Genomic DNA, 24,111 nt, shown 5'->3' with positions numbered 1-24,111 from the left:
GTCCGAGAGTACACAATAATTTCCCCATTGTAATAGACACAAGAATGGAATAATTATTCACATTTTCATCGCAATAAAATCCTTAAGAATATGTATTATTTAAAAGGAAAATGCTAATGAATGCTCTTAGGGTATTGTTTAATAATCCATTTAAAAAAAGTTTTTATAGGGAAAGAAAGAAAAGCAATTAATGTTTTGACAGTTTTTTTCATTTCCCATAAAAGTGATGTCAAAACTCTCCTAAAATGAATTGTTAACCAATGCTCTAAGGGCACTCGTTAACATGACACTATTTAAAATAAGAAATAACTATTCCTTAATAGCTTTATTTGAAGTCAATTTCCTTTTGTTATGAACATAATTGAGTGTTTGTTTGGATACTTGCAATTTCCTGTAACTTATTTGATAACGTTTATCAAAATATATCATTTTTAGTAGCTTTTATATTAAATATACGACAAAAAGTTAAAAACTTATTTTAAAAAATTTTAAAGTTAGATTATTTGTAACAGACTAAAACAAAAAAAGAAAAAAAAAAAAGTTAGATTCTTTGTAAAAGAATGAGACAAAGGGCAAAAACTAAATAACTTTTTACCTTGTTCCCAAACACTCACTAAGTGATGAGCGCTTGAAGCCCAATTGGATGGGAATTGGAGACCCTAACCTCTCTTTTTTTTGGGAGAAGAGGACCCTACGATATCAATACATAAAATTGACATTAAAAAAGTGCTGGACCATAAAATCATTAACAAGATTCCTCAGCACTTTGGAGACTCTCAATTTGGTAAGCCTTAGACATGGGCTTTCATGTCATGATGTAAACATTGATCCTTGGAAGGAAACACAGATTTCCCATTGTTCTTGTCTTTTCAAGGGGTGATTTCCTCCTCTAATTGGCACTTTCTTCTTATCGACAAGCTTTGTATTTGAGGGACAATCCCTCCTATTTCCCATCAGTTTGATATACTGAATCATTGTTACAGGAGGAGCTACTTGTGAAATAGTCATATAGATATCTGGGCCCGTCTGTTTATGCTTTTGATGGGTGTTTAAAAACTAAAAGTGCTTTAGTAAGAGCCTTTATAGCAAATAATAATGATGATAATTATTTGGCAATTTCACCAAAGAACTTTAACAGGATGTGAATGATGTAAGGAGATCCTTATAATTGTTTTCAATTTTAAGACTAATATAAATCTAAAATTTAAAGTTTTAAAGAAAACACTGCATATTATAAATCCATAAATTTAATGGACCATCTGTTGTAATTTGTCACTCACTCAAAATACTAAAGAGCTTTCTAGTTAAAACTCTATAATTTATATCACAAAGTTCTATTACTAAAACTCTACAGTTTTTTTTTTTTCCTCGCCATTAGTCAAAAATAGAAAAGCAGAGCCCGAGGAGAAGAACTACTTTCGCCCTAGGATGTAAAATTGTATTAAAAATCATAGTCAATCCAAGTACTCTGAAAATGTACTAAAGGGGCAAAATTCAAAAACCAAAATTGTACAAAGCTCTACAGTTAAACCTCTACTTCCTATAACAATGGAAACAAGCGCATTATCTGCAATTGATTGGCAGCCACTCACAGCAAGAGCAATCCATGTTGGATGATCAAGCCATGACGCCAATAACCAATTAGAAGAAAAGAAGCAGGATTAGAAAACATTGAACTTCATAAAACACCTCATGTCAAGCGAATAAAGTATACCACTCATTAGTTGATACATGAGCAGAAAAGTGAGCTGGAAAGTTAAACAGAATTTTCAGTCACATACAAACCACATAAATGTCAGAACAAATCTCAATTTAGATAGCAATAAGGAAATGGTGTAAAAGAGCCGTCAGTGAAACAATATTGTAGATGCAGTGTCAGTGAAACAATATTGTAGATACAGTACTAATCGATAAAGAAGACATGGTACTACATCATTTACAGCATCATGTACAGAAATAAATCAACCCAGCCATTGCACGAACACCATATATTATCTGCCAAACCTACAACTAGATTAATACTGAAGACAGAAGACATGGTACAACATCATTTACAGCATCATTTACAGAAATAAATCAAACCGGCCATTACAAAAACACCATATATTATTTGCCAAACCTACTACCATGCGACTCCAGTTCCCCCACCATTCATCATCCTATCAAGCACCACATTGAGATCCACTGATTGCCCAGTCTCTGTCAATTTCCTTACTGTCGCTCTCACCAAGTCCCTTCGGAATCCCATTGCTACAACCTTGTCAACAACATCATCGGTTGGTACGCTGTCTCGAGTCCCACTAGAACTGGATTTATCATCCACACTAGAGGAGATAGGTAGTGCATGCGGTAGTATCTGGGCAGTTGGCAGTCGTGAGTTGCTGCTTTCACCACTTTGCAAGGGTTTCATTGTTGAACTGCTGTAATGGGAAGGATATCCACTATAAGAATGCTCATAAAAATGTGAATGCCCAGGTGGTTGTGAATGCCTGGAACTGGATGGGAACCCAAAATTAGGATCGCGGGAGGGTTGATCTTGCATCTGCTGGGAAGAGCCCAAATAATATTGTTGGGAGGGGGAAGCAATGCCAGGTGCTTGAGGGGACCTGTGATTGCTTGGCGGGTAGCTTTGAGATGGCATGTATGGTATTTCTTCAGGATGATGGCTAGATGGACAGTGGACTTGGGGATTAACAATGCCAAGAGAAGGGTGCTGTTGAGGTGGCTGTGATACCTGGGAGATTGGAGGAAATTGAGGTTCTGGGTGATAATGTTGATATGGTGGTGGAGGTGGTTGCTGCATTGGAGGCAGATGGTATTGCTGATGTGTGGATTCTTGAGTATGCACAGGTGTTGAATAGTAAGATTCAGGCTGAAGAAGAGAGGGGATCGGGTTCTGGGATAATTGGGTAGGAATCTGCGCAGCTGTTGCTGAAGATGTTGGTGATGAATTTTGAAGAGGTACGTTTGGAAAAACATTAAAAGGGAGAGCAGGAAGTTGTTGTGGAGAAGCAACAGGAATTGGAACTGGTTGGTGGCTTTGCTGAGGGGCAGATGACAATGGTTCTTGAGCTGAATTACTTTGACCAGTTGTGATCTTATTTTGAGATTGCTGGTTATCCTTCGACATTTGAAGCTTTGCAAGCTGCAGCTGAGCCTCTGCTATCTCTTGTTTATCCCTTAAATCTTGAATACCACCTTGAACCTGTAAAACATCATTCACAGACAAAATAGAATCAGATTAAAGACTTGCTGCATTGGCAAGCCTTATAAAAAGAACCAGCTAACCCCAATACAGTTCTCATTACCCACCCCCACCCCACCCCCCCCCCCAAAAAAAAAAAAAATATATATATATATATATATATATATATATATATATATATATATATATATATATATATAAAAGAAGATGCAGGAGTATAATGCATAACATTGATGATGATGATGACACGGCGTAGTTAAGTTGCACGAGGGGTGACATTACTACCTGGGCAAATCATTACGCTTGCTTCAAATGGAATTAAGGGCATCAAATGCACTGCATCATCCAATCAATTTCATTTTAAGTAAATCATAGATAAAGCATTACAGAGGGGCTTCTCTTTCTGTTTCAGTTTTGGCAGTCTTCTTTTTTCTCTCAAATTCAAAACAGTAGTTTTAATGTCATTCTGTAAGAGAATTACTTACCATTTAGAAATTAAATAAATAAAAAAACTTGATTAACTCTCACCAGAGAGTTGTAAATTTGTAATTATATCATACATATGTGAATTCTGTCATTGAACATTGACAACTTAAGCTTAAAAGTACATGAGAACATGATAGTCTCTACTAATAACATGCAGAACCAATGGACATGATCCATTTAGAGCATACAAATTTTATGAAATGAGAACAACCTGCCCTACCAATAACCTAAGATCATCAGTTCAGCTTCTAGATAGTAAATATGTCTTGTATGCCCGTTTTGGTTAGGAATTTGATAGGTCATATTAAGTCTCCATCTCTCTGCAGGGAGATTATAACACAATGACAATATTGTTAGGTAGTTTCTCTTCACTCATAAACTCATTCCAAAGGAGAGAAATGAGTTCCTATAATTTGAACTGAGGTCAAAGAAGAGGAGTTGCAATTTTATTTAAACTGACGGCCATGCTACTAACAGGCAACACGGGCAGTCCAATTGCTGCCTACACGTGCATCAAGTCATGGTTGCATGCTGTCTACGCAGATAGCAGATAGCAGACAGCAGCCCATGGCTGCATGTTGCCTCCATTGCCTCATGGCTGCATAGTGCATACTAGTTATTGTCAATGGGCCATCCATACTGTTGAAGATTTCCGTTTAAAGCAATCTTGGCAAAATAGAGAGAAAATACAATACAAAGATTTGCATGGTTCAACAGTGTGCCTATATCCACAAGAGTGAGAGGCTGAGAACTCCACTATGTGAAAATGAGGGTTTACAACATATTTATACCACCCAATATACTCTTATCATACCACGGAAATGTGGAACTCTCTAAGCTAGAGACTTGTGTTTACTTCCTCATTTAGAATATGATCTACTATCACTAACACATATAAATTCTTGTTTTTTTTTTTATTTATAATTATTATTATTACAATGTAAGGAACCTTTCTAAAGAATAGAACTTTGCACTCATCTCTATCCAATAAAACCTACAGGCAACCGGGTAATCCAGGGGCATTCACCCCTGAGGGGATTAGGGGTTGATAAATACTATCACACACAAATTCTTTTATTATTATTATTATAATAATCACGTAGGGAATCTTTCTAAAGAATCACACTTTGGACTCGCATGCATCCAATAAAACCTTCGGGTAACCGCGTAATCCAAAGGCATTCACCCTTCACGGGCTTAGGAGGTGACAAATACTAATGCATACAAATTCTTTTATTATATTATTATTATAAATTTATAACATAGGGAATCTTTCTAAAGAATAGCACTTTGGACTCGCTTCTATCCAATAAAACCATAGGCAACCGGGTAATCCAGGGGCGTTCACCACTGACGGGCTTAGGGGTTTTAATAAGTACTATGTTACTAACACATACAAATTCTTTTATGACTATTTTTATAATGCAGGGAATACCTCTAAAGAATAGCACTTTGAACCAGCCTCTATCCAATAAAACCAACAAGCAACCACCGGGTAAGCCAACGGCATTCACCCCTGACGGGTTTAGCAGTTGATAAACACTAACACATACAAATCCCTTTTATTGTTATTATTATTATAATGTAGGTAATCTTTCTAAAGAATAGCACTTTGAACTCGCCTCTATCCAATAAAACCTACAAGCAACCGGGTAATCCGGCAGCATTCACCCTTGACGGGCTTAGCAGTTGATAAATACAATCACATACAAATTCTTTGAACTAATTTAAACTCCAAACTGCAAAAACAAAATTCAAGCTTTGGAATTAGCAGAGCTTTGGTAATCTCCAGATTCTCAGAGACTGTGTTATGGAAAATAAACTCTGAACTATTTTCATAGATAGCAAATAATACAAATTTTTTATTTTTTGTTTTTTTTTTATACCTGTGTAAGAATATTATGGAGCTCTCTGAGCTTGCCATCAGAGCTGCCATGGCGAGACTCAATCGAGTCCTTCAAATCGTCGACGGAATTCTCGATGCGGCGCGTTCGATTCTCGAGCTGAGTGAGGCGCGCGCTGATTCCTTCCACGGCGTGCATTAGATTCTCACCCAGCTCCTTCATCTTCCTATCGATCGCGGAGATCAGCGACTCGGACTCATCGGCGTGTGACTGATAAGTCGAAACGACGGGTCGTATAGGGTGGAAACGGAAGGTCGGAGAGAGCTCGTCGTCGTCGTCGTCGTTGTGGTGGTGGTGGTGGTGGTGGTTAGGGTTTGAGAATAGGGAGAAATCTTGGGAATGAGATCGGGACAATTCCGTGATTTGCTTGTCCATGTACTCCGACGATCTCATGATTGTGTGTTTTACTGTTTTTTCCCTCTTAATTTTCCCAGAATCCAAACAGAGGCTTACGGGGACTGGGAGAGCTGTAATTTAAGAGTGACATGAGTCAAGAACCAAACCGAAGGATTGGGAATCAATTGCCACGTGTTGCGTTTGTAAATCGCAACCTTACGATTAAAAGTTTGCATTTTTAACTGTTTTTTATTATTATAAGTGAATAATTTTTTTTTTTTTTTGTGGAAAGAATTATATTTTTTAAAGTGTCATGCTTAATCCAGTGTCCAATAATACTGAATTTGTTGAGATGATGACATGTGTCTACTTCTGAACACGTGTCACTATCTGACTGGATCTATTGCACTAGATGCATTAAACCTAAACCAAGTCTTTTTTTTTTTTTTTAAATGCAAGACTTAAGTATAGTATTTAAGTGTATATGTGTGTGAACCTCCCTCGTAGAGACTTGAATCTCGGCTCTTCCCCCCACATACTTATGGAGTAACCACCGCACCAAAGATGCACAGTGATACTATCCTATTCTTTAAGATTTAAGAAAATGATAATCTCTCCAAACTAGAAATGGGAAAAACACTTTCTTCCCTTGACATTCATTTGACCAAACTTTTTTAAATTAAAGTTATAAATGTTGTATCCTAATTTGTCCTTTGGTTAAGTGCAAATTTCCAAAATTATTAGTTATCCTTAAAAGTTTTATTAAACCCAAAATTACTTTCCATGTTTATCTCATAAATTTTTTGATGAAAAGAGTTATTGAGAGGTCCAATTAAAAAAAAAAAATCATGAATATGCAAACTTAAATAATATTAGTTGACAAAGTGTGACTAAAAGCAACTAAAAAATATGCTTGAGCAACATGTTTTAAGAATGAGTGTCACACACATATACACTTAAATTAGGTTAGAGTAAAATTCTATTTTGTATAAAAAAAAAATGAATGTCATTCCTCAAGAAGGTATTTAGCATCAAATGACAGCAAAAAATAACTACCCCACTAATAAATAAAAAATATGTGTTAGTAAGTAATTATTTTACACACATATTTCTCATTTATTAGACTTTGATACGAATGACATACTATCATTTGATATAAAATACTTTTTTATCATTCCTCCATACCTGAAGAGATGAGAGTTTAATTTTCCCATTTATTTAAATTTAACAAAATTATGTTTGAGATTTATTATAAGCTAATGATTTTTTTTTTTAATTTCACAGTTTAATTTGTTACTTTATGATAGGCCAAGAAACGTATTGACCCCCTTGATAACTTAATCAATTAATTTAGCCAATTGAAATTAATTAGATTCAATTACATTCACTAAACATAGTAGTATAAACAAATCACCAACTAAAGTAAATGCAGCAGAAATTAAATTTGACATAGGTGATTTGTTTATGAATGGGGAAAACCACAAAAGCAAAACTCCACCAGATGAATATAAGGTCACCACTCCCAAGAATCCACTATTATCAAAACAAACGGTTACAAGTAAAGGAATCCTAGTATTTTATACCAACCTACAGTTGAACCCTTACCCCAATACACAATTGGACTTGTAATATAGTGACAATCTCTCCTTTCAATACACGACTCCAAGTCCATGACTAACCAATTGATGCACAGATCCCAGTACGCGACTTACTCCTTTGCATAAATCCAAGTATGTGACTAACACACCAACTTGAGAAAGATATTGGCTGCAAAATTCTTCAGTTCATCTAAACGATGAAAATCAAGAAGCTCCTTGGTTATAAAACCCTTGGCGCAATAACGCAGTAGCTTCTTCAAAAAAGATGATGAACTAGGTCAACTTTTGTCTTTGGTCACACAATTTATGAATAATCACTTTGCATCATTTGAGACGGCCCTTAAAATAATCTTTATATATGTCTAGGGTTGTGAGAAAAGAAACCCTACACAAATAACTTGCATCTGTGTGAAAAATAGATCTAAAAATTTGATTTTCGTAATTCTCGATAAATATAGCTTCTGTCGAGAGCTGTCGAGAATTATACATTAAACCTCAATAGATTTATCTGTCGAGCTTTAATGAACAGTACTTCTTCACTTGTTTCTTGGACAGATTTGCATGGTTTCAATACTAAACTTGAACTCTTGTTTCTTAAAGTATTAAACACATCATAGATCTACCAAAATACAAGTAAAGTGCATTTTGTCAAAAGATTAACCAATATACAATAACATATGTTCTAACAAGTTCCACATATGTCCTAACACTTTATAAATTATATGATTTGTTTCTTTAAAAAAATACAATAACTATAGGGTTAAATTTATTTTATCTAAAATTATATGGTTTGAAATGTAATTTTTTTAAGATTTTACTTGTATTTCTTATTAGCATATATTAATAAAGAAATAAAACATTTTAGCCATGATATTTACTGTATATCATTAAAACTATATATCATGAAAGATTAAGTTAATCAAATAACTCATGATTTATAACTTAACTAGTGTATGGGTGCTTTTTTTTCTAAGACACAAGCCCAAGTATGAGTAAGGATCCTAGGTCTAATACTTATTGTTGTAAGGGATTGGTCTTGGTTCACCACAGCTAAATGGGGCTGATTACAAACCAAGTTATGCGCAAGTCACATAAAACTCATCAAGACAAAAATGTGATTCCTTCTAAGTAATAAAATATCATTATAAGTGTCTTAGTGTCATAAAATGACCTTTTACTCTTACAAAACAAGTAAAATAATTATTCATAATATTCACAATGAGAAAGAAATTGAAATAGAATATTTAAAGCTTATCTTTTATTGTGTAAACATTTAAAAGAGTTCCTTCACTTGGTACTCCAGACGTACTATCGTGGTACCCCGGACGTACTGTCGTGGTACCCGAACGTACTAGGCCCGTAATCCTAGAATGCTGATTCTTTGAACTATACGATCTTTCTCTATACTTATTATACAATGAAGTTTTGTCCTTTTCTTTTACCTCTATAAGTCCTGCATAAGAACACACTATACAATACACATATCTTCAAATAATTGCTAGTTTCTTAGATTAGGATATACATTTTAATACATATACATATATGTAAATGAATTTCATAAGAATGAGTCAACCACGAGGATCCTAGCCCCAATTCTCATAGACTTAGTGTTTTTACACAAGACTTCTGGGATTTAGAACTTAAGTCTAAGTGGCTTTGCTTGGGCATTGCCTTCCAAGATAGTTAGGTGAGGAGGATTTTGTTGGAGAGAGTAATATATGATGTGTGCATATTTTGATATATGTTTCTTTGGAGACTAAGTGATATTTTGAATGATCTCAAGGATATGAGACAAATTCCTCCACCTTGACTCTCTTATTTTGTTTCTTTCTTTCTCTTCTTTGCTAGGCTATTAAAGCTCTAATTTGAACCTTTGAACTCTCCATTTTTCCTCTATCTGAATCCCCTTTCTCCTCTCCCCCCCCCCTTCCTTTTTCTGCTATGCCTTAGTGTTCTTTTTATAGTGGACATGGTCTGGTACCCTAGGTGAGAACGTCCCTGGTTTGCTGGGTAAAACTATATCCTCTGAAACCTGAAAATGTGCATTGGGCAGAGGTTTAGTTTATTCAGGCAATTATAACTCAAAAGGAGCATTTGACTTTAGCTATAAATGAAAGATTCCTTCTTGGAAAGTCAAATGAGTGGGTGGACTGCTCAATGCAATGGATGACATCTTTAGTTGAAAGTGACAATTAAGAGGAAATTGTGGGGAGGTGTCATGCACATGGGAGAACTGAGTTTTTCCATTAGTTCATGCATTCTAAGCAAATATATGAACCAAGGGAAACCTTCGAGATCCTCTTTTACCAAGATCACTCCCCTACCGACCAAACCACTTCTCCCTTACTATCCACTCGGGATCCCACGAACTTGGACCATAGGTTACAAATAAAATACCTTTTGTTGGATTTTTTAATGTTTTTTTTTTTGCTGGAAATCTGAACATATATCTTGATTTTCCCATGTGTTAGCCAAGATCCTCTTCTCAAGACTTCAAAAGGACATATCAAAATCCTAAGGCCTTAATGCTCTTCTTGCTACATATCATTTGACCAAGATCCTTGCTACATGTCCTCTGACCTGACCGGGATCTTCTCTTTTTTTCTTTATTATTATTATTATTATTATTATTATTATTATTATTATTATTATTATTATTTCTTTCTTTTTTTCCTTCTTTTTGGGACTTTGGGCCTTCATGATCCTTCTTAATTTCATGAATTGGACCTTCTTTTGTTAAGACCTATGGTCTTTCCTTACTTTTCATGGAATAAGCTTTCTTATGAAATTTTGGTCCTCATGCTACCGCACGGGAATGGTTAATTATAGTGATGCAATTGCTTAATTGTTTTTTGCTTTTTTGGGGGTTTATCACATGGAGGATATAATTAGATAAAACAAGGAAAAAATATATTGTATTTTATTATTTAAGTGATGCTATTGGTATTTTTTTTAGGCAAACCATTAAGGAAATAATAATTGTAAAACTTTGACCAAGTTTAACAAACAATGAATAAAAAAAAATAATTGCATTTTATTATTTAAGTGATGCTACAATAGAAAAAAAAAAGGTAGAGAATTAAAAAAAAGCCTATTCACCAACTTAAACATTTCAAGGTCGATCGAGCATATTCTACACGTAACTGCAAATTCTTCATAACCATAAAGATAAGGTTCATCCCAATTCCAATGTCCCATTCTAGTTTTTTGGCATGCTTGAAAGTTTGGAGTTTGGAACAGGGTGATTCCCGCAACAAGTAATCAAAGTATTTTTCGACATTTTAAAAGTCTATGCCATGTTCATCATTTAAAACTTCCAAAAGGTTTCCTATGCCCTTAGGACTCCATGAATATACGTTGCAATAAAATCGCCACCAGCATTAGTTTCTTCAATGAATCTTTTTCATAACATGGGGATTCTTTGCTTGGTAACATGAAAAAATCAGTTTTTTTGCTTTGTCATCTAGTAGGGCTGGGTGAGTGAAGTATGGAGTGAGTTGAATTTTTTGGAGTACCAATCTGTTTTATGTTAATTCGTTGAAACTTTTGTAACTAATTAATAAAAAGGAAAGAATTGAATTAATAGATTACATAACTTATATAGATGGAAATAAATTAGTATATATACATTGAAAAAAATGTTTTGTTATATCTTAATTTGATATTACCCTATAGTGTTGCTGAATCATTTCTCACTTTTGAAAATATTTCCACCAACATGTCATTAAGAAGATTTTGTAATATATTCATATTTTTGTTTGTTTGAAATAGTGTTCTAATATATCATTCGTTATTTATAATAAAATAATTTTAAAGATTCATAGGATCATATTAAATTACAATAAATGATAATATGTGCTTTTAGACTTTTTAAATGAAAATACATGAATTTTTGATAGTCAAATGGTTAAACTTATCTAGTTTCTTGTATTGTAAATGGTTCTTAACGAAGTGTTTGGTTAGATTCTTGTTTCTTGTACATCTTTCATGTTTCTATTCCTTAACATTTACACTCTAAAGTTAATATTAGTGTTTAAGTCCACCGAACTTTTTTCTTTTGGGAAAGTAGTGGTTGATTTTATTTATTTATTTATTTTTGTTTTCAATAGGTAAAATCACTATGTCCTTCATTAAACAATTTTTCTCTAACTTGATACGCAACATGTTTAGGCACTCCTCCAATAAATTTTTCTTTCCAACATGGTTGACTGTTATCATTTCTTGCTAATACGTTTGACAAAAACACATCCCTATACCATCTAAAATCAGACAAGGTTGGACACTTTAAATTAACTAAGCTACGAAAATTTTTTCTCTATATTTTTCTGGATCTCCAATGAAATATTTTGTTATAGCAAAAATTAACGAATTTACTGAATCTTCAATTGGCTGTTCTGCTTCATTTTTTATTACATGATTATTTACATTTTTCTTATATGCCTGTTTTAACCATGTGCTGAAAAATAGTGTGGAATTTGACAACCAGATATGTAGTCCAATACAATATTAACTTGTGCAACGGCAAATCACTGCTTCTTTTCAGCTGCTAAGCACATTAGAAAAGGTGAGGCAGAAATCACGGTACCTGGTGGGACTGAGGCTGCAGTCATGCCTACTGGGGTTGCTGGGTTTAAGGATGATCCATTAATCCTCGCACTTTTTTCCAAGTTTCCACTGCTCACAATTCTAATCACAGAAATTTATTTATTTAAACAAAGAATTCAATTATTAATAGCAATCCTCCTCCGGGGGTTATCACCATATTGAGCATTTTGGGATTGATTTTTGTCCTATTTGTGTCTGTTACTACCCTACCTGTTTGAACTTAAAGAGGGTTTGATCACCTTCCTAACTAATTAAGAAACTATGATGGAAGGATAGAGAGGGAGATTTTAAAAAGTAAGCAGTTAGTAACTTGCAAAAATGAGTTTCAATTATCTTTGTAAATGTGGTATACTTACTACTAAAATGGTGACTAAGAGGATATAAAATTAGCAACGGGGCATGGTTTGAATGTGTAGAAAGGAAGGGAGGGGAATGGTGGGTTTATGATCTAAGTTGAGTACTTCACAGTCTACACCCATGACATTGGGTTGACCACATGGCAAAGATTATTACTGTATATAATGCACAACTGTACCACCCATTTCCCATGAGTTCTCCACCACTACAATTTGCAGTCGGCAGCTTCCATTCCCTTCATCGATCAATCATTCAATTTACACTTATTCTATGAGTAGATTTGTATTAAATATTGGTTTTGGTGTGGTGCAGTCCAGTGATTATAAATAAAGACAATATTACACTGACACAGCCATAACTTCAAGTTTGAAACTAAGCTCTCTCCTAATAATGAATCTAGAGCTTAAGGCTACACTTATTTTGCTAAATCTTGTCTTTGCCATTGCAAGGTGAAAACAACACAACTATCTTATATCCTTTATGCAACATAAATTTCAATGAGATTGATGGCATGCTAAGCATGGCTGTAGTTCTGCACCTGCAATTACATATATGTACTTACATATTTGTATTGAAAGAGATCCAATTAAAACAAAGTAGAGATTAGTTATTGTAAAAAGTTTCTCCTCTATGTGGTATAATATCAAGTGAAACATAAACAATCATAATGCATCATGAAATGGTACAACTAAAATTCGTGCACTTCAAACAACTCATAAGAAGCTGTCCAATGCATAGCAAATAGATTAATGACACAAACACATGCAGTGCCAAACAACCTGGGCACCATTCCAAGTCTCTCCAAATTAAAATAGAAACAAAAGAAACACCCAAAAGACACAAATCCTCAGCACCAAATCTCAACAGAAAACCAGGAAATTAATGAGACCCAGTTCCCAAAGCCCATTGATTTCACCTCAATCCCCAAAAATTGGAAAGAGAATTTGTTATAGATCATGAAGTTCATGAACAAAAGCAAACATAAAATGCAAACCAAAGAATACATTGTTAAGTTATAGTAACTGAGTTAACACAAACAAAGTTAATCCATAAGTTTATTTTTTCCATATGTATTACATAATAGTAGTAAAATTATTAGGACATATCATATGCAATTACTTCTTCTTCTTATTCTGGGAGCTGCCTGTATTGTTGTTAGAAGTCTGCTTGGAGGATCTTTTTTTTATAAGATCTTTCTGCATAGTAAGGGGAGAATACATTTTCAGATTGATTGTTCATTGTGCATCAATATTTAAACTTCTAATAAGGGCAACGGAGAAACATTATGAGAAAGAAAGGTTATGATGAAGTAATTAATAATGAGTTTTTGTCTTCTTACCAATTGTGTATTTCCAGGGATGTCATCTATTATGTTGGCATCAGTTACATCCTTCAAGCTTGTAAGTAATTTAATATCTAAAGTACAGATAGGATCATTGGCAATAATTTTGTCATGGCTTACCAGCGCTTCTAATTATTTCATCTGAATGCTATCAGCAACAACATGTCCTGAGTGTTTGTTAGACTCAGATTTAAAGACACTTGTGATAGTGTAAACTTCCCATCATAGAGAATTAGTAAAGTAAATGTTTATGAACTTGTCAATAAGCTCAGAAACCTCTGCAATGTCCAAATTGATGTAAACTTTACTTGCACTTGTGGTGTTAAGATTCAACTTGCCTTTGAAAAAAAACCATAAAACACGTTGAAGAGTTTGTTATACATATTTATATTTTTTAATATAAAAAACATTATAGATACATGTACTACCTATCTTTCGGTACCTTGGAATGCTTTTACAGTTGTTGAAGTAACGATAATTATATAAGGATCTTCATCTTCTTTGAATTCATTTTCAGTAATTGTTTAAGTACTTTCATCCCACAATGAAATCTTTAGTTCTTTGTCCCTGATGGTACATTACAATATTCAATAGAAAAAGGTTAAGATAAAGCTCAAAGAACCTCCTTCTGTTCAAACCTTCGTTCAATTAGTCAATTTTGTGTGTGTGAAAAAGAGAGAGACTATTCTTAGTGTTTTTTATCTAAAAAAAATTAACTGGAAAGAGATAGGGGTGGAAATAAAAATGATAAATATATATATCCAAAGCACTACAATGCTCAACATTGCTAACAAACACTAGTTTTTTGCACAAACTTTTGAGCAGTAATTCAAAATTGGGTGTGGACCTTTTTTTTTTTTTTTTGTGCGACTCTTAGCTACAATACTCAACAATTTAGCTTAAAAGACCATTTGCTAAACCAGATATGAGTGTTCTTATCAGCTCATCATCTGAACTGTAGCTTAGAAATTAGTCATTGGACCAACTGAAACATAGATTAGATAGTGACATGGTGCCATTCATCACTCTTGTGTCTGCTTTTCTATGAATGACGGGGTATAGCAAACACAAATGAATGAGAATAGACTAAAAACTTTATGAAACATGATGGCAAATAACAAAAACAATGCCTGGATTTCCACCCCCCACCCCTCTTTGTCTTGTAATGGAAGCTTCTGTGGATTCATGTAGTGGAAAGCATGAGACCATGTTCAAGCAAGAGTTTCTATCTATGCTTTGGCTTATCAATTCTATTTCTAGAATTTGGCTCAACAAATCTATGTGAAGAACTAATAATCTGCCTGAGGGTTTACTTTGCAGCTTCATTTGGTTGAAAGGGAAACATAGAAAAAGGAATGAAGAATTAGAATCTGATTAGATTTCCAGTAAAGCATGGGCCTGATTAGATTAGGACGTAGTACAGAAATATGCATCTGAATTTTCCAGCCAATAAGGAGGTGGCCTCTCTCACACACAACAAATCAAAACTAAATGATGAGTGCTCTTGAACTAATAGAGGCCAACCCTTAACACAGACAAAGACAGATAATGAAAAGGAACTTGGGAAAAAAAGGAAAAAAAAAAAAAAAAACTATATCTCTTGGAAGTGAAGTAGAGTAAGATAATGCAGTGACTCATCAAACAAATTATTTTGTATCTATAAATTAAATAGCATGCAGTTAAGAACATAGCAATCATTGTCAAGTTGAATATAATAGGATGATGGGAAATTATCTAAAACCAACAAACGTTGAATGCAAATGCAGGAATCCTTGATGTTCTATATATTTCGGTCAAATAGGTCCATGGGTTTCTCAAAAAAAAAAAAAAAAAAAAAAAGGAAAGGTCGACGGATTGCGTGAAGAAAGGAGAAGAAAAGAAATGGCAGTGGGTTAGGGTATTTGTCCACCGCCTCCCTCCTAATATATAACAACACCAAACACAAACAAGCAATACGCTCTCTGCTCTCTCTCTTTTTCATAGTCGTCCATTTGTTTGGCTTGTGTCGCTCTGTTTCTATCCGATCCTCTCTTCGCAAAGCAAATTGCAAGTAACCTCTCTCTCTCTCTCTCTTGATTCAATTCGATTTTCTGTAATTTAGGGGTATTGATTTTGCTTAGATTGAATTCCATGTTACATTTGTTAATGTCGTATATATGGAATTCTTTGTCTTTTAAGGCTCTAATTATTTGGCGGTTGTTAGTTTATGCTATGGTTAGGGTTCTGACTTATATTCTGAGAGATTTGTTTTGTTTTATCCAAAGTTGGCCATGTTGAATTCTAGATTTTCAACACCAAAATCACAGTCTTCGTCTGCATCTTCCTCATCTCCACCTTCTTCATCTACATTCTCGCTACCATCGAGGAATGAAGATTCCCTTCCATACCAGAAATTTGGTTGTATTCTCGTAGAAGGTTCTTGTATGGCTTTGGAGTGGTATGTCTTTAACATCTCCGACGATGTTGAGCACAATCAATCCATCATTGGGAAAAAGGTTTGCATCATTTTAATGGTCAGGCAAATAGGAGATTGGAGTTGACATAAACATCAATTCAAGTACATGTTTAAAGTTAGGGAGTACCAGGGGTCTTCCATTTTCGTGAAATTTTATCTAAATTCCATACACAAATTAAATGAAGAATATATCTATCTCACATTAGTATTAGTCAAGTAGAATGTCTACACCTACATCACATCATTTACTCTAGATATTGAGGGTCTGTTTGGATAGAACTTATTGCTGAAAACTGAAAACACTGTAGTAAAATAATTTTTAAATGGGTAAAAAACACTGTTCATGCCAAACGTTACTGTTCATTGGCCTAAAATTACTGTTCATTGGCAATGAACAGTAACAAACACGCGTAAAAAAAAAAAAAAAAAGTAGGACGTGGACGCGCGTTTGCGCTATCCAAACGCCCTCTGAGAATTGTCCATTTACCATAGTCACAGTTCATTACAGTACAAACGTAGTGCACAATAGACCATCTAGAAAAGTTGCCTTGTGCATTGCACAACTAAGAATATTTATTAACCTTTGTTGCAACACTTAAATAGAAAATTATGAGATAATCCTCCTCAATCCACACCCTCCCCTTCCACCAACAACAACAACAACAAATTCATGAATTTAGAAACGAGCAGGTAGCAAAGAAAAGAATGCATACCCACAATACTCGATGCAACTATATTCTATCAAAAGAATAAAAGGAGGTTATAAAAGTATTACTTCACTAATTAACCAAAAAAAAGGATTAGAGCACTAATATCTTGTTCCATAGAATCAAATGGGGAAAATGAAAAAAAAGGTAAACACAAAAATACTACTCATGTTGTCAAACTTCCAAGCAGTTGTATCCCAAATCCAAATGTCCGTCCCTGCAGTATCAACACTCTTCAATTAGCACGACGACCATAAAAATAACAAATACATAAAATTAGAGTGGCAGTGGCATATAAATTACAGAAACGGAAGAGTCATAAATAGAGAAAGAGATGCATACTTACCCCACGTAGCTATCAAGAAAGAGCTTTACCCCAGGCACAACGTAGGATTGGCATGACAAGATAGAGGCATCCAAGCGAAAAGTTGATCCTTGCTTTGGGTGAAGTTTGGAAATATGAAACTTCAAGCAATGACGGCGAGATGTGACACTGTCAAGAGGGACACCAGGTTCGTAATGCTGGCAGGGGGATCCCCAAAACAAGCAGAAATCATCACCGACTAGATGAGCCAAGCGCGGAGGTGAATCGATCTCTCCATCCAATAGACATTCATGATTGTCATGTATAGGGACATAGGCCAATGATCACTCGTTTGTGACCACATCAAATGCAGCTAGGCTTTGATAGTTGAATCCATACCAATAAAACTTGCTATCAACAACCAGAGGTTGTCCATTAGGGAATGGATAAAAGACATCCTTGTTTATAAATTCATGTAGTCTCCAACATTTGGTATGCACATCATAGATTTGGAGAGGACAAGACTCCAAAGTTGAACCCACCACAATAGTTGGGGTTGGGACCTCTATAGCTACTGAAAAAATATTACGAGTATTTTTGGGACGGCAAGGAGGATCCACTTAAGAGTCCCATCTATCAAGACTCAAGTCGTAAGTCGTGGCCCAAGGTTTGTTTTCTTGATAACCACCTAGTCAATAAAGCTTATTGCTAAGAAAGAGGGCATGCGCTGACGACACGCCATTAGGCATTGGAGAAAGAAACTCTTGCCTAGATTTTTTGGAATTGGTAAGGTCAAAGCGAGACGCTAAATCGTCGCGTCCAGAAGCACATAGACGACAGCCAGCTATATGGTATAAAGTGTTGTTGGATCCTAAAACGGAACACTTCCTTCCTGAAGGTACAATCACTGTGGGTTTGATATGCTGCTGCTGGTGGGAGTTTATAGTAAAAGGATGAAGTATTGCTCCTCCTCCTAGGCCAAGGCAGTTGCCGCGAAGTTCGCCAGAAATTCCACCTTGGGAAATTGGGGTTGGGATGGTTGGAGCAATAAATACATAACCGTACATCTCTATCTTTCCATCTATATAATAATACTTTACAAAAATACAATAAAGCTGACAAATTAGACAAGGTGGAGCCCACCGCGTAACCATCACCACATACACACAACACAAGCACACTATCAAAATAAAAAAAAAAACACAAGCACACAGATTTTATCAATCATCTTTCTTTTTTTTTAATTTTTTTTTATAGTTTTACTTTACGACTATCACACAGCCGTCAATGCTCGTCCTAGTCAACATCACACACCATGTGACTATCACTATCACCTAATTCTCATCCAATGGCCCATATCTCCTACAAACCATATCATCAAACGGCTAAGATCTCACCTCTTGAGGATCCAAAAGGGTTTCGCGAAATCCAAAGCCCCCATTTCCAACCGCGATTCCTTTCCTATACACTATTGACCAACAGCAGCATATCAAACCCGCAGTGATTGTACCTTCAGGAAGGAAGTGTTCTGTTTTAGGATCCAACAACACTTTATAGCATGTAGCTGGCCGCCATCTTTGTGCTACTAGAAGCGACGATTTAGTGTCTCGCTTTAACCTTACCATTACCAAAAAATCTAGGCAAGAGTTTCTTCTTCCAATGCCTAATGGCGTGTCGTCAGCGCATGCCCTCTTTCTTAGCAATAAGCTTTATTGACTAGGTGGTTATCAAGAAAACAAACCTTGGGCCATGGCTTACGACTTGAGTCTTGATAGATGGGACCCTCTAGTGGATCCTCCTCGCTGTCCCAAAAATACTCATAATATTTTTTCAGTAGCTGTAGAGGTCCCAACCCCAACTATCGTGGTGGGTTCAACTTTGGAGTCTTGTCCTCTCCAAATCTATGATGTGCATACCAAATGTTGGAGACTACATGAGTTTATAAATAAGGATGGCTTTTATCTTTTCCCTAATGGACAACCTGTGGCTATTGATAGCAAGTTTTATTGGCATGAAATCAACTATCAATGTCTAGCTCCATTTGATGTGGTCACAAACGAGTGGTCAGTGGCCTATATCCCTATACATGACAGTCTTGAATGTCTATTGGATGGAGAGATTGATTCACCTCCGCGCTTGGCTCATCTAGCCGGTGATGATTTCTGCTTGTTTTGGGAATCCCCCTGCCAGCATTACGAACCTGGTGCCCCTCTTGACAGCGTCACATCTCACCATCACTGCTTGAAGTTTCGTATTTCCAAACTTCACCCAAAGCAAGGATCAACTTTTCGCTTGGATGCCTCTATCCTGTCATGCCAATCCTACGTTGTGCCTAGGGTAAAGCTCTTTCTTGATGGCTTCGTGGGGTAAGTATGCATCTCTTTCTCTATTTATGACTCTTCCTTTTCTGTAATTTATATGCTACTGCCACTCTAATTTTATATATTTGTTATTTTTATGGTTGTCGTGCTAATTGAAGAGTGCTGATACTGCAAGGACGGACATTTGGATTTGGGATACAACTGCTTGGAAGTTTGACAACATGAGTGGTATTTTTGTGGTTACCTTTTTTTCATTTTCCCCTTTTGATTCTATGGAACAAGATATTAGTGCTCTAATCCTTTTTTTTTGGTTAATTAGTGAAGTAATCCTTTTGTAACCTCCTTTTATTCTTTTGATAGAATATAGTTGCATTGAGTATTGTGGGTATGCATTCTTTTCTTTACTACCTGCTCTTCTCTAAATTCATGAATTTGTTGTTGGTGGTGGAAGGGGAGGGTGTGGATTGAGGAGGATTATCTCATAATTTTCTATTTAAGTGTTGCAACAGAGGTTAATAAATATTCTCAGTTGTGTAATGCACAAGGTAACTTTTCTAGATGGTCTATTGTGCACTACGTTTGTACTGTAATGAACTGTAACTATGGTAAATGGACAATTCTCAATATCTAGAGTAAATGGTGTGATGTAGGTGTAGACATTCTACTTGACTAATACTAATGTGAGATAGATATATTCTTCATTTAATTTGTGTATGGAATTTAGATAAAATTTCACGAAAATGGAAGACCCCTGGTACTCCCTTACTTTAAACATGTACTTGAATTGATGTTTATGTCAACTCCAATCTCCTATTTGCTTGACCATTAAAATGATGCAAATTTTTTTCCCAATGATGGATTGATTGTGCTCAACATCGTTGGAGATGTTAAAGACATACCACTCCAAAGCCATACAAGAACCTTCTATGAGAATACAACCAAATTTCTGGTATGGAAGGGAATCTTCATCCCTCGATGGTAGCGAGAATGTAGATGAAGAAGGTGGAGATGAGGAAGACGCAGACGAAGACCGTGATTTCGGTGTTGAAAATCTAGAATTCGACATGGCCAACTTTGGATAAAACAAAACAAATCTCTCAGAATATAAGTCAGAACCCTAACCCTAACCATAGCATAAACTAACAATAGCCAAATAATTAGAGCCTTAAAAGACAAAGAATCAAAGAATTCCATATATATGAAATTAACAAATGTAACATGGAATTCAATCTAAACTAATCTAAGCAAAATCAATACCCCTAAATTACAAAAAATCGAATCAATAGAGAGAGAGAAAGTGCAATTTGCTTTGCGAAGAGAGGATCAGATAGAAACAAAGTGACGCAAGCCAAACAAACAGAAGACTATGAAAAAGAGAGAGAGCAGAGAGCGTATTGCTTGTTTGTGTTTGTGTTTGGTGTTGTTATATATTAGGAGGGAGGCAGTGGACAAATACCCTAACCCACCGCTGTTTTTCTTCTTCTCCTTTCTTCACGCAATCCGTTGACCTTTCCCCTTTTTTTTTTCTTTTTTTTTTTTGAGAAGCCCGTGGACCTATTTTTCATTACTCTTAATTAATTAAGAGTAACGAATCGCTAAGCCGTGCTATGCACGGGAAAGCTATTAAATATGAGTTAGAAGATTATTCTAATAACACACAATCTTCTCTTTTTCTTCCCCAATGCCAGCTCTGCCTCAAGCTTGAACTGAATATAATTTCATTTAGTTTTGCGTTTTGTAGGATTAAATGTGCTTTGTTTCCTATGTTGGGGCTCCTTTGTTACTGTTAATGTGTATTTCTAAGTTCTAACATTTACATTGTTGTATATCTTGTATATCTCTATAACTGTATCCCATAACATGTACCACAAACTATATGATACATGAGAAAGAAATATAATTCATTGACCAAACATCCATTCAGCAAAAAAGAAAGACCATGCAAACACCTAATTAACCATGGCAGAAGCTAGTAAGGCATTTACCACCGAACGTGACTTGTGAATCATCTAAGAAAACCTAAGACTTTACAAATGTAGTCCTAGTACAATACTAACTACATTAATATTTGCTACCAACTACTAATTAATTATTTTAATATGTCAATGAGTATTTCAACACTAACTACAGTAGCAACACTTGGTTGATGCAGCCATAATGCTGCACTACCTCATGATTCTTTGCAATTTAGAACATGCAAATTATGAGTGGAACACACTGTGAAGGTCAGAATTAAAAGCCTACAAGTATATTAAAAACAATTACACCTATTAGTGGTAATTTGAACTCTAGTAGAATAACCTACTACTAATTTCACGAATTTGAATCCTAGAAGACATTTTCTAAACCTACAAATCAATTTAGAAAAAAAATAAAATAAAATAGGGAGCACAAAAAAAAAACCAATTTTGAAATTAGAAGGAAAAGTTTCATGTACCTAGCATATGTTCATGTTGTCTTTCCCACATTGGCTCCTATGTTTGCACATCCTTGAACTCACTTTAACTTGAAACCCCAAAGCATTCCCAACCAAAAAGAATTTTTTTTTTTTTTTTACAAAATATTCAGTAAAATTGTTAACAAAATTGAAGTACAAACACCAATCCAAAAGAAGATTCAAGTTTTGTACTCTTTTTGGCAGTAAAATACATAATTACACGGTTAGATTCAGTATAAGAGATGTTGTCACACCAAATTTCATACCAAAAGCTCATTCTTGCATCATGTTTCAACTCATTCAAAGTTCAGTGCTAACTTAAATTCTTTAACTAATAACTCCCTTTCTAGAATGACTAATAATAATTTTTGAGCCAATTACTCTGTTAGAAGTAGAAGCAAACAACATTGTACTATGTTGTTTCCAGCTTAAAGATGTTAACATCAAGTGATTTTCCATATTGAATATGTTCACTTTAAACTGATAACTCCAATCTAAGAATGTAATGCCGAAATCTCAATTAGATTAAAGAGTAAACCAAATAATCCTAAAACAAAATTGCAGAAAAACTCCATTATTTTTTTTTATGGACCAATATTCAATAAGTTTTAGCCCCTAGCTGAAACTCTTAGGTTACTCTAGAACCCAAATTCATCAATGGCATGTTATCGGATAGAATTACAGAAATAACAAAAAACTTCTATGAAATCCTACTTATACCTTCTCTTGGACAGCTATTTGATTTGTAGAAAAACAACTAAAGTAACTCTGTACAAACACCAAGACAGCTACAGAAACTATCTGCAACTATCTAATCTATTCCTATGTCGCAAGCTCTACAAACTTCACCTGTTTCTGGATGCTTTCTGTCTATTCAGACATATTTTCACTTAATGGAGATTATTATTTATTATTGAACAATGCCCATGGGCATATCCTCACCCTGAACAAATTCCTGCGCAAAGCCCATGAATGCCAAAATCTGCAGAAGTCTTCCCAGTGTTTGGGTAGCAACAACTTTGCTCTGATGTCCTCATTTCCTGCCACTTCCTGCATCTTTTTTCACTAATGCTGTCCGGGGTACTGTTCTAGATTCATCTAAATAACAATAGTAATAGATTTATTTTCTGTCTGTTCCAAAATTTTCAAGTTCCATCAGTACATTTTTTTTTAAAAAAAATTCCCCCTTCTGATATTCTCGTTTTTAGATTGAAACTAAGCTTGCATATTTGAAGGCATGATGTGTACAGCAGCATAAACTGAAAGATTGAGCTCATGAGGTTTTCTAATCTATGAAACTCTTAGGTTACTCCATTATTTTTTAATTAACTCTGTACAAACACCAAGGCAGCTACATTAACTATCTGCAACAATCTAATCAAATACATTACAATTAAAACCCTAAGTGGGTTTGAAAGAAAACAGAGGCGGATGCTAACAGATGTTTAATTTCAACAACCTATGTAAACAGATTAAAAGGTTAGGACTGCCCATCGATTAATCATAAAAATAAACTAACCAAGAAATTCAAAAACCTAAAACCAAAACCCTAAGTAGGAGTGGAAAATTTTAAGAAGCAATTTGAATCTATATATCTACCAAAATTGAAAACCCAAAGAGTGAGAGAGAAAAACCTGAATTACCAGTGTTCCAAAGAGAGAGAGAGAGAGAGAAGCTTCGAGCAAACCCATCCGTGCAAATGGGTGGAAGTGGAGAGTTGTCTCTTGGGTCAATCCGCCACAGATCTCAATGGTGCTGTGGAGCCTCTCTGCCGAGTGCATTGTGTAGTCGTTGTTCCATGTTTGTGAAACAATGGAGAAGAAAGTCATTATCGGGTTTTTTTTGTTTTGAAGAGAAACAGAGGTTTTTTATGACAGAGAAGTGGAACGGGAGAAATAGAAAATCAGAATTTAGTTTTTTGCAATATTTATACAACTATTTAAAGTTTTCACCGTAAAAATATATCCCTACCCCGCTTTAAAACATTCCTTATCAAATAAGATCAGTCTTTCACTAACACATTTTTTTCAAAATAACTATATATTTATTGTTAT

At 35.0% G+C, this 24,111-nt stretch overlaps 1 protein-coding gene and 1 long non-coding RNA gene across 2 annotated transcripts; both read right to left on the bottom strand.

The window, feature by feature from the left end:
• Positions 1–1,803: 1,803 nt before the first annotated feature.
• LOC142631371 (uncharacterized) lies at positions 1,804–6,076 on the bottom strand. Its single transcript, XM_075805508.1, has 2 exons — positions 5,578–6,076; positions 1,804–3,205 (listed from the first exon to the last, which is right to left on the bottom strand). Exons 1-2 carry the CDS (start codon positions 5,986–5,988, stop codon positions 2,123–2,125), a joined length of 1,494 nt encoding a protein of 497 aa, XP_075661623.1. The 5' UTR covers positions 5,989–6,076; the 3' UTR covers positions 1,804–2,122.
• Positions 6,077–13,475: 7,399 nt separating this feature from the next.
• Positions 13,476–23,925, bottom strand: LOC142630979 (uncharacterized). The gene is made up of 2 exons (XR_012843479.1): positions 23,701–23,925; positions 13,476–13,687 (listed from the first exon to the last, which is right to left on the bottom strand). It is a non-coding gene; the product is annotated as an uncharacterized LOC142630979 (long non-coding RNA).
• Positions 23,926–24,111: the final 186 nt, after the last annotated feature.

This window comes from Castanea sativa, chromosome 4 (genome assembly GCF_040712315.1).
Source record: "Castanea sativa cultivar Marrone di Chiusa Pesio chromosome 4, ASM4071231v1".
Taxonomy (NCBI): Eukaryota; Viridiplantae; Streptophyta; class Magnoliopsida; order Fagales; family Fagaceae; genus Castanea; species Castanea sativa.
Note: the sequence above shows the minus strand (reverse complement) of the source record. Positions and strands in the feature narration are given on the sequence as shown.